Source organism: Tribolium castaneum, chromosome 5, assembly GCF_031307605.1.
Source record: "Tribolium castaneum strain GA2 chromosome 5, icTriCast1.1, whole genome shotgun sequence".
NCBI classification, from domain to species: domain Eukaryota; kingdom Metazoa; phylum Arthropoda; class Insecta; order Coleoptera; family Tenebrionidae; genus Tribolium; species Tribolium castaneum.
The window spans coordinates 3,719,480-3,738,254 of record NC_087398.1 but is presented as its reverse complement, the minus strand read 5'-3'; the positions used below and the strand labels follow the sequence as shown (position 1 = coordinate 3,738,254).

Here is an 18,775-nt window from a genome sequence, read left to right as displayed (position 1 = left end):
AAAAAAAAGAAAAAAATTATTTTGCTACTTTATTCCCATGCACCGAGTTCGTCAGATTAAAAAAAAACTATAAAAAAATACTTTTCAAAAATATTATGGTTTAATAGTTTAAAGCAAAAGTGGGCTTAATTTTACAGAACTAAAGCCATTCAGTGAATGTTCAGAATGACAAAAAATGTCAGGATCAACGAATTAAGACAAAATTTCTCTTTTGAAGAGCTGAAAAAAGCTAAAAAGCAGTAGCTGAAGTGTTAGATATTTTATTAAAAAATCCACAATCAACAAAAAGAATAAGTGAGTCTTGTTAATAAAGGCTTGTGTATTCAAACGAAAATGCTTTACATCTTTTTAACACTATTCTCTCTCTGTAGTGCCTTTACTAGTTAGTTTGATTAATTTTTTCTCATTTAACCATTTCTCCAATTTGACTTAGTAGTTTTGGTTTAGAAAATTTGGAATTCTTTATGTTAAAAATGTATTTTTTTAAAGAAAAAGAGAGAAATTATTTTGCTACTTTATTCCCATGCACAAAGTTCGTCAGTTTAAAAAAAAACTATAAAAAAAGAATTACACGAAGAAATCTGTTAGTTTGAGTGTTTCCTTCATCTTTTAAACAACTTAGATTTTAAAAAGTGGGCAACTCAATTGTCCCAGTAAAATAGGAAAGAAAGCAAGAAATACAAAATAAGTCAAAAAAGTTTACATATGTAAATAAGTTACTGATGACATTTGCTATAATTTTGCAGCTACAACTAAATCTTCAAATCAAAAAAATCGTTTACAAAAATTTAGTGAATACGCAAGAGAAACTGCGACATTGTTTCTAATTAAATATTATTAAAAATCAAAGTGGTCAACGTAAAGAATGTATTAGAAAATCTTGAAAAAAAAATCTTCATAGTTTGCTTGCATTGCTTAAAGAATTAATCAAGTAATAAAAATTTCGCGTAATTTTTCTAATTTCGGTCGTTCATCTCACCTGCGCCGTGACGATGTCGACCCCCGCTTGACTGTCCCCCACGGTGACATTGGGCATAACATCCCCCGTGACACTGCTCCTCAGCTCGAACGCTTGCCCCACGTTCCCCCCGATGATGCTGTACGTGATGGGGTTGGTGGTGAGTCCACTCGCGGCCTGGAGCACCGGCAAACCCCCGACTTTTGTCCCGGCCGGGGAGTTCTCCGCGACGCGTCCCAGCACTTCGTCACTGTCCGACTTAAAACTGAGCATATTGCGTCTGTCCAACACGTACAACTGCAGCATGTGAGTCTTGGTGGTGTTACCGGCGTCCTCGAGCACCAGCAAGTCGATGGGCCGGTTCACCAGCGGACTCACGTCCGAGACGGTCATGATGGAGCCGTCCTCCAGCATGGTGAAGAACTGCGAAAAGCCGGAGTCCAGCAGGCGGTAGTTGAGACCGGCGGCAAATTTCTTCACACTGTAACCCGGGTGGGCGTCGTGCGGGATCACCGACACGCACGTCCCGGAGGAGATCCATAAGGGGAAGAGCGCCAGGAAGGCGAACATCGTTGACGGGCGCATCTCACCGCCACATCGAGGAAGGATCTGCAAGAAACGGCTGTGAAATTTTGGGAAATAAAGGGCGAGCTCCGTTCGTAAAGCAATTAATTTATGGAATGAAATTTATTTGTTGAAGCAAAATACAATGAGCTCGCAATCCAAACTTAATTTAGTTAAGTTGCTACTTTTGTCAAATTGCTAAATATAAATTGTCTGTGAGATAAAAAAACAGGACATTGTAGATTGTAGATAGTGTTTTCTCGAAAACTAATACGTAAATAAAACAAATAAATATTTAAATATTTAAATAAGTAGTCAATTTTCAAGTAAAAAAATTAAGAAATAGTAAACTCTTCAATTCACGTAATCAAAATTAGCCAAAATATACAGACTGTTTCGTCTAAGTCTCCCACATTAAAAGGGTATTAAAAGTTCTAATAATGATAGTCATCTGAAAATTTGAATACAATCCATTAGGTCCTGAGCAATAAAAATATTTCCAACATGGTGGCACCTACGGTTGTACCAAAAGTCGTTCTAACTTTCTTATTTTAAATAGAAAGTTATGCTTTTTACTGCATTCTTAGATTACTCGAGTTATTTTAAAAGAATTCTTATCAACTTTCCCTATGCCTAAGTTGAGTAGTTTTCGAAATATTTAGAGTTTTTTGTCAATTTTTAGATTTGCAACTTTGGCAAAACTCGATAAGTCTGTCGGTGTTAATTATTTTGAAATCTTTTTTGGCTTATTCGTAAGAGAAGGGTTAAATATTTTCTCTGGTGTTTTCAAGTTTCTATAAAAAAAATTGTAAATCCAAAAGTGTACAACTTTATTCCCCTTAACTCAAAATTTTAAAAAAATAATGCCACTGTTTTTACACTTTCTAAAACTTAAAAAATGGCAAAATTACCGACTTTTAAAGTAAAAAGTGCAAATCCAAAACTTTTCAAAAAACCCTAAATACTATTTCGAAATAAGCTAAAATTATGCATAGGAAAAACTGATAAAAATCCTCTTAAAATAACTCTAAATATTTGACTTTAAAAATCGATAATTTTGCTGTTTTTAAAAATTTTGAAATAATTTTTGGTTTACTTGAAAGAGAAGGTGTAGACCTTTTCTTCGGTGTTTTTAAATATCTAAAAAAATAAGCAAACCTCCAATTTTTATGATTAAATTTTTTTGGTGGCACTGAGAAACTAGGTAATAAGACGTAAGTAAAATACCTATAAAAAATCAAAGTTTTTCAAATCCAAATTCAATGAATTTATTTTGTTTTAACGAAAAAGAAGGCAAAATTTTGAACACAACTTATCGTTTATTCAATGAGAAATGTTTCTTTATCAAACTGTGCAAAAATATCTGTGGCTAGTAAGAAATTTCCGGCGGCAATGTCAAAGAAAACTAATACAATTTGAAAATTATCATAGACAGAGATAAAGAATGCTGATACAAATTACTGAGAATTAAATTTTCGTCCACCAAGTAAAATAGAAATTACAGCATTCGATTTGAAAAAAATGACTTAACCTAGTTAAAGTAGTGGAAAAATAACGTTAAGATTTTTGAGTTTGTATTTTTCAACACATTGAAAAAAAGATAAAAGCTTTCTTTCTTGATTTTCCAAAAACGATTTCTAAAACTCTAAAAATGACAGAATTACCTATTTTTGAAGTGAAAGGTGCAAATCCAAAAATTTTCAAAAAACCCTAAATATTTCGAGAACCGCTTAATTTAGGTATAGGACAAGCTGACAAAAACTTGACGAAATAACCTGAGTTATCTAAAAACGCAGTAAAAACCGAAAGTACGGCCATGTTGAAAAAAAATTATATATTTTCGTCCAACTGTACACCAATTTTGAGATAAATATCATTATCAGAACTTTGAGCACTTTCAGTATAGACTGAAAGAAAAGTTCTTAAAATTCGGACTAAGTCTTCAGAAAAAATGCCTAAAACCACAGACAAAAAGCCTTCTGGTGAATTCGGCGTCTTTGTGCACGGAACAAAGCCTAATTCGGTTCTGCATGCACGTAGCCGGCGTGAATTGATTGATTAAAGTCATCACTTTCCACTTATCGGCAAATGAAGCGTTTGACGTCTTATCTGCTTAATATGTACACTCGTTAGCAGTCTAAATGACACCTTAAACATTTTAATGAAAGTTGCTCCATTGAAAAGAAAGAAGCTCGCCTCAATGAAACACGTTAAGATATTTTTTAATTTCTTTTACTTATTGTTACACGGACATCTTTTGAAAACAAGCAACAATACAAGCTGATGATGTTGCTTTCATTTTTTATTGATCGATTTATAATTTCAAAACTCCCGTTACCGGAATTAAACCCATTTCTGGTATGTCATGGTGTGGCTTCAACAAGACCGGTTATCACTAATGTAATAATCTAATAGTAAATTTAAAGAGCTACTTATAAGTTGGAACCACGGGTGGTTGTGAGTAGCATGGACGTGTTCATAACTCATGTTCGAGCGATAATTCAATAAAATCGAACGTAATCCGGACCACCAACGGCTCATCTTGATTACGATAAGTTTCTCGAGTCGATGAAGATCAGAATGTTGTCACAACACAATAAAACTCGTTCCGAATTGGTATGGACAAGTGTCATCGCGGTTTGGTCCGGCTGAGTGATTCCGGGGTTGGTGCTAACTTGCACCACAACGCAAAGTTCAGCGCGCAATAAATTATTTCCTTGTTATTTTTTTTTAAAGTGGCGGTATATAAGTTACTTATTATCTTATAGCCTTATACCCCCGATATCGTTTTTCATCCCGGATTATACTTTGTGTTTTGAAATTGCTCATGTAGTGTGTAAGCAAAGACAAAGCGGTTACATCGCGTAAAGGTTAAGTTTGCAGGTACTCAGTCCGATGATTTTCATCGGTAATTACTTCGCTGTACTGTGGGAAATAACTGCGGCAATTATCGTTACGCAAACTCGGATAAAATGCGATTTGTAAATGCGGGAGTGTTACAAAAACACGACAAAGACTAACCCGACGAGATTTATTCCCAACCCGGAGGCGGAAAAGTAAACCACGGCACGGAATCGACCGCAGTGGCGGCTCGGCCCGACATTGCCCCATTGTCTTTGTTTCTCAACTATGGCAAAACTATTCGAAAAAGTCGAACTATTTTAATCCTGTCCTGTGCAAAATGATCCGGGGAATCGATTGGCATCAAGAAAATCGCCAAATTCCCAATAAATTTTTAGTTATTAATTTTTTAAAATTTTACCAATTTTTGCTTTTATTTAAAATTTTCTCGAAAACTATTAGTCGGAGAACAATGATCTTTTTTCAAAAAAATACATAATTCAAAGAGCTTTCCAACGATAATAAACTTCATGGAGTTATCCATTATAGTTCCGGAGCTATTGCTAAACAAATGTTCCGGGTACCCAAAATCGACCAAAATCGCGACAAAAATTGGAAAAATCAAACATCAAAAAATCGAACGTATGAATTTTTTTTGGACTTTTAACAACTCTAGAGAGTTGTAAAGACATATATAAATACGAAAAAGTATGATAGAAAGAATTTTAAAAAAAAATAATTTTTTCACTTTCTTGAAGGTTAGTGTTATTACTCAGGAAATTTTAGGAAAAAAAATCAAATTTTTAAATCTCGTGAAAAGTTCGTATAATACAGAAAATGAGCCGCTGAATTCAATGGAACAAACCGCATTGCCCTACGACTTTTAGTTTTTGAGTTATGAATTTTTTTGTCGAATAAAATTTTCCACTATAGAAAATGCCTGTCTTAATTTTTAGCAAAAAACTTTAAAATTTTAAATCTCGTGAAATGTTCGTATAATACAGAAAATGATCCGCTGAATTCAATAGAACAAACCGCATTGCTCTACGACTTTTAGTTTTTGAGTTATGAATTTTTTTGTTGGATAAAATTTTCCACTATGACAAATGGCTACCCTAAATTTAGGCAAAAAATTTTAAATTTTTAATTCTTGTGAAAAATTGATATAATATGTAAAATGAGCCGTAGAATTCAATGGAACAAACCGCAATGCTCTACGACTTTTAGTTTTTTTTTTATGAATTTTTTTAGTGAAAAACTTTGATCGCCTCTGTAGCCGGAACCGTTGCCCGGAGCGGCTCCGGGTTTAATCGAAAAAATAGAGAAAATTAAGCGCTTTCAGATGGTTTTTAGTTCGTTGCTCTAAGTCTTACAGTTTCCGAGAAAAACGCAAAAAAAGGTTTCCATTTTCACTTTTTTTCAATTTTCAACCGCCAATTACGGCGAAACTATTAGAGTTATCGAGAAACGAAAAAATCGAGGACAACCGGAATGAAAAACTCTACAAAATGGCATAAGACTCAAGGCGATATCTCGCAAAAAAATTTTCAATTTTCAATCGCCGATTACGGCCAAACTAAAAGAGCTAGGAGAAAACTCTTTTTTCCATCATAAAGAGCACATCAAAATCTATAAGATAGGATAAGTTTAATTTGATTCTGAGACACTTTTAAAATTGACCATTTTGTAGGGGGGGGGTGTTAATTTTTTTTCTTTTTTTTTATTTTCCCAATTACGACTAAACTATTCGAAAAAGTGGAACTGTTTTGATCCTCACCTATGCAAAATGATCCGGGGAATCGATTGGCATCGAAAAAATTGCCAAATTCCCAATAGTTTTTTACTTATGAATCTTTTAAAATTTTACCAATTTTTGCATTTATCTGCAATTTGCTCAAAAACTATTAGTCGGAGAACAATATTTTTTTTTGAAAAAAATAGATAATTCAAAGAGCTTTCCAACGATAATAAACTTCATGGAGTTATCTCTGATAGTTCCGGAGCTATTGCTCAACAAATGTTCCGGGTACCCAAAATCGACCAAAATCGCGACAAAAATTGGAAAAATCAAACATCAAAAAATCAAACATATGGACTTTTTTTGGACTTTTAACAACTCTAGAGAGCTGTAAAGACATATATAAATACGAAAAAGTATGATAGAACGAATTTAAAAAAAAATTAATTTTTTCACTTTCTTGAAGGTTAGTGTTATTACTCAGGAAATTTTAGGAAAAAAAATCAAATTTTTAAATCTCGTGAAAAGTTCGTATAATACAGAAAATGAGCCGCTGAATTCAATGGAACAAACCGCATTGCTCTACGACTTTTAGTTTTTGAGTTATGAATTTTTTTGTCGAATAAAATTTTCCACTATAGAAAATGCCTATCTTAATTTTTAGCAAAAAACTTTAAATTTTTAAATCTCGTGAAAAGTTCGTATAATACAGAAAATGAGCCGCTGAATTCAATGGAACAAACCGCATTGCTCTACGACTTTTAGTTTTTGAGTTATGAATTTTTTTGTCGAATAAAATTTTCCACTATAGAAAATGCCTATCTTAATTTTTAGCAAAAAACTTTAAAATTTTAAATCTCGTGAAATGTTCGTGTAATACAGAAAATGATCCGCTGAATTCAATAGAACAAACCGCATTGCTCTACGACTTTTAGTTTTTGAGTTATGAATTTTTTTGTTGGATAAAATTTTCCACTATGACAAATGGCTACCCTAAATTTAGGCAAAAAATTTTAAATTTTTAATTCTTGTGAAAAATTGATATAATATGTAAAATGAGCCGTAGAATTCAATGGAACAAACCGCAATGCTCTACGACTTTTAGTTTTTTTTTTATGAATTTTTTTAGTGAAAAACTTTGATCGCCTCTGTAGCCGGAACCGTTGCCCGGAGCGGCTCCGGGTTTAATCGAAAAAATAGAGAAAATTAAGCGCTTTCAGATGGTTTTTTGTTCGTTACTCTAAGTCTTACAGTTTCCGAGAAAAACGCAAAAAAAGGTTTCCATTTTCACTTTTTTTCAATTTTGAACCGCCAATTACGGCGAAACTATTAGAGTTATCGAGAAACGAAAAAATCGAGGACAACCGGAATGAAAAACTCTACAAAATGGCATAAGACTCAAAACGATATCTCGCAAAAAAAATTTCAATTTTCAATCGCCGATTACGGCCAAACTAAAAGAGCTAGGAGAAAACTCTTTTTTCCATCGTAAAGAGCACATCAAAATCTATAAGATAGGATAAGTTTTATTTGATCCTGAGACACTTTTAAAATTGACCATTTTGTAGGGGGGAGTGTTAACTTTTTTTTATTTTTTTTTATTTTCCCAATTACGACTAAACTATTCGAAAAAGTGGAACTGTTTTGATCCTCACCTATGCAAAATGATCCGGGGAATCGATTGGCATCGAAAAAATTGCCAAATTCCCAATAGTTTTTTACTTTTGAATTTTTTAAAATTTTACCAATTTTTGCATTTATCTGCAATTTGCTCAAAAACTATTAGTCGGAGAACAATAATTTTTTTTGAAAAAAATAGATAATTCAAAGAGCTTTCCAACGATAATAAACTTCATGGAGTTATCTCTGATAGTTCCAGAGCTATTGCTCAACAAATGTTCCGGGTACCCAAAATCGACCAAAATCGCGACAAAAATTGGAAAAATCAAACATCAAAAAATCAAACATATGGACTTTTTTTGGACTTCTAACAACTCTAGAGAGCTGTAAAGACATATATGAATACGAAAAAGTATGATAGAACGAATTAAAAAAAAAAATTAATTTTTTCACTTTCTTGAAGGTTAGTGTTATTACTCAGGAAATTTTAGGAAAAAAAATCAAATTTTTAAATCTCGTGAAAAGTTCGTATAATACAGAAAATGAGCCGCTGAATTCAATGGAACAAACCGCATTGCTCTACGACTTTTAGTTTTTGAGTTATGAATTTTTTTGTCGAATAAAATTTTCCACTATAGAAAATGCCTATCTTAATTTTTAGCAAAAAACTTTAAATTTTTAAATCTCGTGAAAAGTTCGTATAATACAGAAAATGAGCCGCTGAATTCAATGGAACAAACCGCATTGCTCTACGACTTTTAGTTTTTGAGTTATGAATTTTTTTGTCGAATAAAATTTTCCACTATAGAAAATGCCTATCTTAATTTTTAGCAAAAAACTTTAAAATTTTAAATCTCGTGAAATGTTCGTGTAATACAGAAAATGATCCGCTGAATTCAATAGAACAAACCGCATTGCTCTACGACTTTTAGTTTTTGAGTTATGAATTTTTTTGTTGGATAAAATTTTCCACTATGACAAATGGCTACCCTAAATTTAGGCAAAAAATTTTAAATTTTTAATTCTTGTGAAAAATTGATATAATATGTAAAATGAGCCGTAGAATTCAATGGAACAAACCGCAATGCTCTACGACTTTTAGTTTTTTTTTTATGAATTTTTTTAGTGAAAAACTTTGATCGCCTCTGTAGCCGGAACCGTTGCCCGGAGCGGCTCCGGGTTTAATCGAAAAAATAGAGAAAATTAAGCGCTTTCAGATGGTTTTTTGTTCGTTGCTCTAAGTCTTACAGTTTCCGAGAAAAACGCAAAAAAAAGTTTCCATTTTCACTTTTTTTCAATTTTCAACCGCCAATTACGGCGAAACTATTAGAGTTATCGAGAAACGAAAAAATCGAGGACAAGCGGAATGAAAAACTCTACAAAATGGTATAGGACTCAAGGCGATATCTCGCAAAAAAATTTTCAATTTTCAATCGCCGATTACGGCCAAACTAAAAGAGCTAGGAGAAAACTCTTTTTTCCATCGTAAAGAGCACATCAAAATCTATAAGATAGGATAAGTTTTATTTGATTCTGAGACACTTTTAAAATTGACCATTTTGTAGGGGGGGGTGTTAACTTTTTTTTAATTTTTTTTATTTTCCCAATTACGACTAAACTATTCGAAAAAGTGGAACTGTCCTGATCCTCACCTATGCAAAATGATCCGGGGAATCGATTGGCATCGAAAAAATTGCCAAATTCCCAATAGTTTTTTACTTATGAATTTTTTAAAATTTTACCAATTTTTGCATTTATCTGCAATTTGCTCAAAAACTATTAGTCGGAGAACAATAATTTTTTTTGAAAAAAATAGATAATTCAAAGAGCTTTCCAAAGATAATAAACTTCATGGAGTTATCTCTGATAGTTCCGGAGCTATTGCTCAACAAATGTTCCGGGTACCCAAAATCGACCAAAATCGCGACAAAAATTGGAAAAATCAAACATCAAAAAATCAAACATATGGACTTTTTTTGGACTTTTAACAACTCTAGAGAGCTGTAAAGACATATATAAATACGAAAAAGTATGATAGAACGAATTTAAAAAAAAAATTAATTTTTTCACTTTCTTGAAGGTTAGTGTTATTACTCAGGAAATTTTAGGAAAAAAAATCAAATTTTTAAATCTCGTGAAAAGTTCGTATAATACAGAAAATGAGCCGCTGAATTCAATGGAACAAACCGCATTGCTCTACGACTTTTAGTTTTTGAGTTATGAATTTTTTTGTCGAATAAAATTTTCCACTATAGAAAATGCCTATCTTAATTTTTAGCAAAAAACTTTATAATTTTAAATCTCGTGAAATGTTCGTGTAATACAGAAAATGATCCGCTGAATTCAACAGAACAAACCGCATTGCTCTACGACTTTTAGTTTTTGAGTTATGAATTTTTTTGTCGAATAAAATTTTCCACTATAGAAAATGCCTATCTTAATTTTTAGCAAAAAACTTTAAAATTTTAAATCTCGTGAAATGTTCGTGTAATACAGAAAATGATCCGCTGAATTCAATAGAACAAACCGCATTGCTCTACGACTTTTAGTTTTTGAGTTATGAATTTTTTTGTTGGATAAAATTTTCCACTATGACAAATGGCTACCCTAAATTTAGGCAAAAAATTTTAAATTTTTAATTCTTGTGAAAAATTGATATAATATGTAAAATGAGCCGTAGAATTCAATGGAACAAACCGCAATGCTCTACGACTTTTAGTTTTTTTTTTATGAATTTTTTTAGTGAAAAACTTTGATCGCCTCTGTAGCCGGAACCGTTGCCCGGAGCGGCTCCGGGTTTAATCGAAAAAATAGAGAAAATTAAGCGCTTTCAGATGGTTTTTTGTTCGTTACTCTAAGTCTTACAGTTTCCGAGAAAAACGCAAAAAAAGGTTTCCATTTTCACTTTTTTTCAATTTTGAACCGCCAATTACGGCGAAACTATTAGAGTTATCGAGAAACGAAAAAATCGAGGACAACCGGAATGAAAAACTCTACAAAATGGCATAAGACTCAAAACGATATCTCGCAAAAAAAATTTCAATTTTCAATCGCCGATTACGGCCAAACTAAAAGAGCTAGGAGAAAACTCTTTTTTCCATCGTAAAGAGCACATCAAAATCTATAAGATAGGATAAGTTTTATTTGATCCTGAGACACTTTTAAAATTGACCATTTTGTAGGGGGGAGTGTTAACTTTTTTTTATTTTTTTTTATTTTCCCAATTACGACTAAACTATTCGAAAAAGTGGAACTGTTTTGATCCTCACCTATGCAAAATGATCCGGGGAATCGATTGGCATCAAAAAAATTGCCAAATTCCCAATAGTTTTTTACTTTTGAATTTTTTAAAATTTTACCAATTTTTGCATTTATCTGCAATTTGCTCAAAAACTATTAGTCGGAGAACAATAATTTTTTTTGAAAAAAATAGATAATTCAAAGAGCTTTCCAACGATAATAAACTTCATGGAGTTATCTCTGATAGTTCCAGAGCTATTGCTCAACAAATGTTCCGGGTACCCAAAATCGACCAAAATCGCGACAAAAATTGGAAAAATCAAACATCAAAAAATCAAACATATGGACTTTTTTTGGACTTCTAACAACTCTAGAGAGCTGTAAAGACATATATGAATACGAAAAAGTATGATAGAACGAATTAAAAAAAAAATTAATTTTTTCACTTTCTTGAAGGTTAGTGTTATTACTCAGGAAATTTTAGGAAAAAAAATCAAATTTTTAAATCTCGTGAAAAGTTCGTATAATACAGAAAATGAGCCGCTGAATTCAATGGAACAAACCGCATTGCTCTACGACTTTTAGTTTTTGAGTTATGAATTTTTTTGTCGAATAAAATTTTCCACTATAGAAAATGCCTATCTTAATTTTTAGCAAAAAACTTTAAATTTTTAAATCTCGTGAAAAGTTCGTATAATACAGAAAATGAGCCGCTGAATTCAATGGAACAAACCGCATTGCTCTACGACTTTTAGTTTTTGAGTTATGAATTTTTTTGTCGAATAAAATTTTCCACTATAGAAAATGCCTATCTTAATTTTTAGCAAAAAACTTTAAAATTTTAAATCTCGTGAAATGTTCGTGTAATACAGAAAATGATCCGCTGAATTCAATAGAACAAACCGCATTGCTCTACGACTTTTAGTTTTTGAGTTATGAATTTTTTTGTTGGATAAAATTTTCCACTATGACAAATGGCTACCCTAAATTTAGGCAAAAAATTTTAAATTTTTAATTCTTGTGAAAAATTGATATAATATGTAAAATGAGCCGTAGAATTCAATGGAACAAACCGCAATGCTCTACGACTTTTAGTTTTTTTTTTATGAATTTTTTTAGTGAAAAACTTTGATCGCCTCTGTAGCCGGAACCGTTGCCCGGAGCGGCTCCGGGTTTAATCGAAAAAATAGAGAAAATTAAGCGCTTTCAGATGGTTTTTTGTTCGTTGCTCTAAGTCTTACAGTTTCCGAGAAAAACGCAAAAAAAAGTTTCCATTTTCACTTTTTTTCAATTTTCAACCGCCAATTACGGCGAAACTATTAGAGTTATCGAGAAACGAAAAAATCGAGGACAAGCGGAATGAAAAACTCTACAAAATGGTATAGGACTCAAGGCGATATCTCGCAAAAAAATTTTCAATTTTCAATCGCCGATTACGGCCAAACTAAAAGAGCTAGGAGAAAACTCTTTTTTCCATCGTAAAGAGCACATCAAAATCTATAAGATAGGATAAGTTTTATTTGATTCTGAGACACTTTTAAAATTGACCATTTTGTAGGGGGGGGTGTTAACTTTTTTTTAATTTTTTTTATTTTCCCAATTACGACTAAACTATTCGAAAAAGTGGAACTGTTTTGATCCTCACCTATGCAAAATGATCCGGGGAATCGATTGGCATCGAAAAAATTGCCAAATTCCCAATAGTTTTTTACTTATGAATTTTTTAAAATTTTACCAATTTTTGCATTTATCTGCAATTTGCTCAAAAACTATTAGTCGGAGAACAATAATTTTTTTTGAAAAAAATAGATAATTCAAAGAGCTTTCCAACGATAATAAACTTCATGGGGTTATCTATGATAGTTCCGGAGCTATTGCTCAACAAATGTTCCGGGTACCCAAAATCGACCAAAATCGCGACAAAAATTGGAAAAATCAAACATCAAAAAATCGAACGTATAAACTTTTTTTGGACTTTTAACAACTCTAGAGAGTTGTAAAGACATATATAAATACGAAAAAGTATGATAGAACAAATTTTAAAAAAAAATAATTTTTTTCACTTTCTTGAAGGTTAGTGTTATTACTCAGGAAATTTTAGGAAAAAAAATCTAATTTTTAAATCTCATGAAAAGTTCGTATAATACAGAAAATGAGCCGCTGAATTTAATGGAACAAACCGCATTGCTCTACGACTTTTAGTTTTTGAATTAGAATTTTTTTTCATGAAGATAAAAAAAAAATTTCCACTATATGAAATGACTACACAAATTTTAAGCAAACAAATTGTATAAAATTGGAAACACCCTCGGCCATTGCATCGAAGACGAAATTCTAGTTTAATGGGAAGGGCCAGCACCGGTTTACCGTCTCATTTCCAGGAATGCACAATTTGTCCAATAAAAATATAGACAGTACCTCCAACTTGCTTATCTACCCCACAAAAAATTGCAAGGTGTTTGTCATTGGATATCGACGAACTAATGCACACCCGACGTAAGACGGACCAATCACACGGCACTTCAAAAGCTGACAAAAAACCGGTGTTCGATTATTTTAAATGTCGGCTGAATTTTACCGAATTAACTCGTATTTCGCTGTTTGTAATCGTCTTGGAAATTCAAAATTTTTGTAGCGGTATTAAGTCGTAATTTGTTATGTAATTTTGGTTTTCTTATAATTTGGCTTTTGAAAACGGACAAATTTAAGGAGAGGTCATTCTCTAAAGACCATTTTACATAAAACGATTGTACTGTGAACTCCGAAGGTTGAGTGTAGAATTATTATCTTTTAATTTTTATGAAATCGAAGACCGATAGCGGAACCTGCAATTTGGCGCAATTGCGCCTCATGGTTTCTCGTTCAAATTAAACTATAGATCGTCCCGACAGCGCGATAAGAATCCCATTATCCCGCTGCAAGCCTGCGAATTGCGGATTTACCGCAAATTTATCAGCGGCGAAACCGGCGTCCAATGTGGCGTTTTCGTAGCGTCCGTCTGTACCTAGGCGAAATCGATCGTCTTGAGGGATTTGTGGCGGATTGAGGCGACGTTTTAATAAAATATTTACCAAACGTCGATGACTTTCGATTACGAATTTCCCGAAAAACACCGCATTCCGGTAATCTTCCCAACTGTCAGGTGGATTACCGATAAACCTTGCCGCTTTAATTGAAAAACAAATTAGGAGCAAAGTTTAATCTCGCCTCCGTCAATGTCGTGCCCGAAAAATTGATTCGATGATGGATCTCCTCGACGGAGCAAAAAACACGTTTTTCGGACCGAAATTAATCAATTTATCGACCGAATGCTAGCGTTTGTTTAAAGCAGTCGGAAAGAGCGCCTATACAATGTTGCTATTATTTATTCATTTGTTTTATTAAGCTGTCACTTGTCAGTGCTGCTTGAATTTTAAAATAAACAAATACTTCAATTGATGGGTGTTTATGTACTACAGGCTTTATAGTGAATTGGGGTGTTGACACGGAACGAATTCGCGTTTGCTCGACCCGAAAAGAGGAAAAATACCCTCAGCCGTGCCGGTTCAATATTTAGATAACCTTCCGCTTTGCTCGGAATTATTATTTTAAACAAAATTACATTCAAATGCACTGATAATAAGACCAGATATCATTCCTAAAATAATTTATTCTCCGTAATTAAAAGAACAACACAAACATTAATACAAATTCGGATCAAAATAATAAACATTTGGCACAAAATTATCACCAGGTCAAGTGTAACTGAATTTTGTCTCCAACAATAATTAAAAAAAAATCATGGTAAAAATAGAGCGACAGATGTATATGTTTTTTACGCAAAGAAGGAAACTGTCTTACTAAAATCAAAACAAATAATGGCAGAACTTCGGTTAAGTTCAACACTCAAAGATATGGTCCTCCGAGCCGGATTAAACGCAACCTAGACTACACTAAAACAAGTTTTTATCGTAGAGTTTTACGATTATGTACAAATCTATGTAACTGAGTAAAATAACCCACCAAAACTTAATAAAACACATTTTTTTCTCAAGTCGAATAGATATTTCAAATATACTGCTCTATAATTTACTGAAATTTTTCTGCTTTCTGAGTAAGAATGTTCCGTCTAAACCTCACATTAATATTTTTCTAAATATTCTTTACTAAATCAAAAAAAATTTAATTCAAATTATTTTTTATTTATTTATTCCAAATTATTTTAAGTTTTTGCTGACAATAAGAAAGTAGTCAAAATAAAAAACAAACGTTTCGAAGCTGAATTTTGTTAATTTATTTTGAAGAATAACACTCAAGAAGCGAAAATTTCGTTTGAGAAAAAACAAGTTATAGAAAAAACAATTCTCCACCAACACCTTTAAAAATTTCGGATTTTTAAAAAAAAATTTTAAATGCCCAAAAAACTAAGTAGCTTGAAAATAGCTTAATCTTAAATATTAAATTAAAAATTAAATAAATTAATACTCCCTCAGAATTAGTCAAATAATTCAAAAATACCATAACCATAAAAAAATTTAAGAAGATTTTCGAGATTTCTTTCTAAATTCAGTAGGAGAATGAAAAATATGGACGAAATTACAACACAAAAACAAAACAAAGTTACTTTTGACTGATCTACGTATCTTTCATACTGTTTCTATAACAGAAATTGAATTCTAAGTTTATATTAACTGTTTAAACTTTATTCTAAGTAAAAGAAATTAAAAAAATAAATTCTCAAAGTGAGTTTTGAAACAACTTGTATATAAAAAAACGAAAACAACTTACCTATATTTAGAAAAAAAACGAAAACCGCAGCATTTTTTTGTTAAATATTAAAATACGACTAAGATACAGAATTATTCCAGAAAAAATACTAAATTAATTTACTGAAGAGTCTTTTAGCTCTTTTTTTATTTAGTATAAAGTAAAAAAAATCTTTTATATGTACTGTAGAGAATATCTTTGAATTAATCAATAAAGAAATCCTAAAACTTTTAAATATACAGGTGTCCCAGCGAGTAGGTAAGGTCCATTATTCACCTTTAAATGATAGAAAAGTAATATATTTTTCTCTAAGTCTAAGACTCACCTAAAATTATTTTCAAATATACAGAGTGTTTCCGAAATTGTCTACAATTTATAAACTTTTTTTTAATTGGAAACCCTATATTTTTTGCATTTTTGTATCTAGCTCTTAAAACTAAACTTGGGCCTAATCTTTTATCGGTTTTTGAAAAAAATTGTTTTTTTTAAACGCCCTTTTAAAAAATCTTTAATTTAATTTTAATGAAAAAAATCAACCAATAAAAGTTTAGGTCAAAATCATTAATTTTAAAAGCCACATCCAAAAATGCAAAAAATATAGAGTGTTCCATTTAAAAAACCAAGTTTGTGTTGTTGCTATAATTTAGAAATAAGTTAAGATGAGGGTTTGTAGTTTAAAAGTTGACTTTTTAAAATTTCTGAGAGCAAAGCTCGCGCACGATACTATGAAACTCATAATAGATAAACATGTTATAATTTGTTCAGTTCTGAAAGACAAATGCTCAGTTTGTCTCCTTAAAAACGTATAATTTGGTTGAACCAACGACAGATTCCCATCACAATGAGAAGCAACGACACGAGAAACGGAGAATAATTGAATAGAATCCCGGATTTCAATTACTGGGTTAAAAAACGAGCCAAAGCTTTGAAATCACAACTCATACCGTACGAAATAAATAAAATCAATATCCGCCCGCTTTTGGGCCATATTCACCCTCACAACAAATCCCTTAACGTGCTAAGCCCATTAATAAACAATTTCCACCTCCACCTTCGCACCCCCGCCCAATTACACCCCATCAAAAAAAGCCGAAAAAATCCCGGCACGTGAGGCCGATCGAAATATGCGCACCGTGCGTATTTTTCAAAAAGCCGTGTGTCAGAAATCAATACGTAGTAGCCGGCTCGGGGGTGCGAAGGCGAATGCCGCTGAGCCCCTTCGGGGCATGTGCACGCACCGTCGTCACGTTGAGCCCCCGAGCTAATCGATAGCCCCCTTCTGATCTTGCCTCGGGCCCTCAAGGGGCTCCACTCACTGTCATGCCACACAACACTCCAATTTCACTAACTAAAACACTAGACATGGGCCAGCTACTGCAGCATCTTACTCGAAACAAAACCCGTGTCGATACTGTCCCAGCCAACTGTGGTCGCGCAGATGGGTCGGGGGACGCCACTCGAGACGAGATCACACGATTACACACGAAAAAACACGAGAAATGGGAAAATGGCCGCCGGTGATGCGTCGGGGGTGGGTTTGCGGCCGGGCTAAAGGTTCGAGAAAATGATGTGTGACCAACTCACACGGACGCTAATTGGACGAGGAAAGGGGAGGGGGGTCTAAAGATATAAAATTTGAATCACCCTGTATATCAAAAACTAAAATACAGTCTGGTTCAAAAATAGCGATGGGGATAAGGAACGTTCAGTAAAGCTTAAAAATGAAATCAGATTTTTTTCAAGCAACTTTATTTTTAATAAATTAAACAAAAAACAACAAATTATTTCAAAAACTAAGCAGAATCTAAGGCGAAATCCCGATTTGTGGGACAGACCCTAAACCAGTTCAGTGGTGTCTCATTTGTCTCAAGAATACGTAATTGACCAATAAAACTGTAAAAATCACCTCCTACTTGTTTATCTGGTGCAGAAAAATATTATTTATTATTCTTTAGGGCAATAAATAGGGAACCATTTTGTTGAACATTTTTTGAAAAATTTTTGTTTTTAAAACCACACTTTATATTCGCCATGCCTTCGAATAAAAAAGCTCAATTCCCGGCATAATAATTCCTCTCACAGCCAATAGCAATAAAACCAAGTATATAACCCCTGTACACATATCTCAACACACGAAATTATTCCCTAAAACTCCCAACTATGTAGAACAACAGCTCCGTTCATATAAACGCCCAATAAATTTTTATGGCCCCATCTTCCAAAAAAATCACCGTTTTTTAAGCCGCTGGGCGGCACACATTCAAACGATCCATAAACACAATCTTTTGCAGAAAAACACAACAAAAGCGGTCTTTTAACCCTTTATTCGTTCAACAACTGTTCAAGTTTAAACTTCTGTTTGGGCGTGAGTTTAACAATTTCGACCGGATTCGCAGGCACCAACACCGGATTTAAGAACACACGGTGGATCCGCACACCGCTCAAGGCTTTCGATTGTGAGATTTCTTGCCTCCGGATCTCGCGCAAGAACTGCAATCTTTGCTGTGTGCCGGCTTTTTGGTACCTTTGTCTGCAAATCACACGACTGGGAGCAATTAGCGCCCCGGTAAACGACGCAAATGTGCATACTTACTAGGGCACCTCCAGGTTGGTGTAACTGGGGTCCTTGGAATCGTTGGGCGTTAGAAACTCGCAAGGGAGTTTCGGTAAAACTTCCTTCTTCTTCAGTTGCATCGGTTCGGACATTTTTAATGTGCTGGCGCGTTGCTACGGCTAGGAAATAGCGACTTTTATCGATTTTATAAAAATACAACCAAAGTCAAAATGAGGGCTGACAGCTCAGGGGCGAGTTGCTTAGCGAGATCATTTGATTCAACAATTTTTTTTTTATTATTCAATGTTTCAAGCAGCACTGAAAATTAAAACAAAACAAAATAAAAAAATAAAAATTAAAAACTAAATCACTCAAAAGTATCTTTTTTTAATTTTTTTTTTGTAAATATCAGATGTACCAAAAAGTAGCAGATAATTGAATCATTTTTATTCTTTTCTCGAAGTTTTGGAATTCGAGAAAATGAAAAGAAAACGTAAAAATCAGTCAAAGTTTG

At 33.0% G+C, this 18,775-nt stretch overlaps 2 protein-coding genes across 12 annotated transcripts in view; both read right to left on the bottom strand.

Annotated features, from left to right (window-relative positions):
• Window positions 1–17,158, bottom strand: part of CadN (Cadherin-N) — a 171,907-nt gene extending 154,749 nt beyond the window's left edge. For all 11 annotated transcript variants that reach the window (XM_008195795.3, XM_008195801.3, XM_008195794.3 and 8 more), the window contains exons 1-2: window positions 16,946–17,158; window positions 980–1,567 (exon numbers count right to left, since the gene is read on the bottom strand). In XM_008195795.3, the coding sequence (XP_008194017.1) occupies window positions 980–1,543 (564 nt within the window). In that variant the 5' untranslated portion in view covers window positions 1,544–1,567; window positions 16,946–17,158. The remainder of the gene's footprint in view (window positions 1–979; window positions 1,568–16,945) is intronic.
• An 858-nt stretch (window positions 17,159–18,016) lies between these two features.
• LOC103313175 (hypothetical protein) lies at window positions 18,017–18,541 on the bottom strand. The gene is made up of 2 exons (XM_008195740.3): window positions 18,301–18,541; window positions 18,017–18,252 (listed from the first exon to the last, which is right to left on the bottom strand). Exons 1-2 carry the CDS (start codon window positions 18,411–18,413, stop codon window positions 18,030–18,032), a joined length of 336 nt encoding a protein of 111 aa, XP_008193962.1. The 5' UTR covers window positions 18,414–18,541; the 3' UTR covers window positions 18,017–18,029.
• Window positions 18,542–18,775: the final 234 nt, after the last annotated feature.

Excerpts from the sequence above, each read along its gene's own strand:
- LOC103313175 (XM_008195740.3), bottom strand. The coding sequence starts at position 18,413 with ATGTCCGAACCGATGCAACTGAAGAAGAAGGAAGTTTTACCGAAACTC. Across the intron at positions 18,253-18,300 it reads ACCAACCTGGAGGTGCCCTA|TCGTGTGATTTGCAGACAAA; the intron begins GTAAGTATGCAC and ends AATTGCTCCCAG.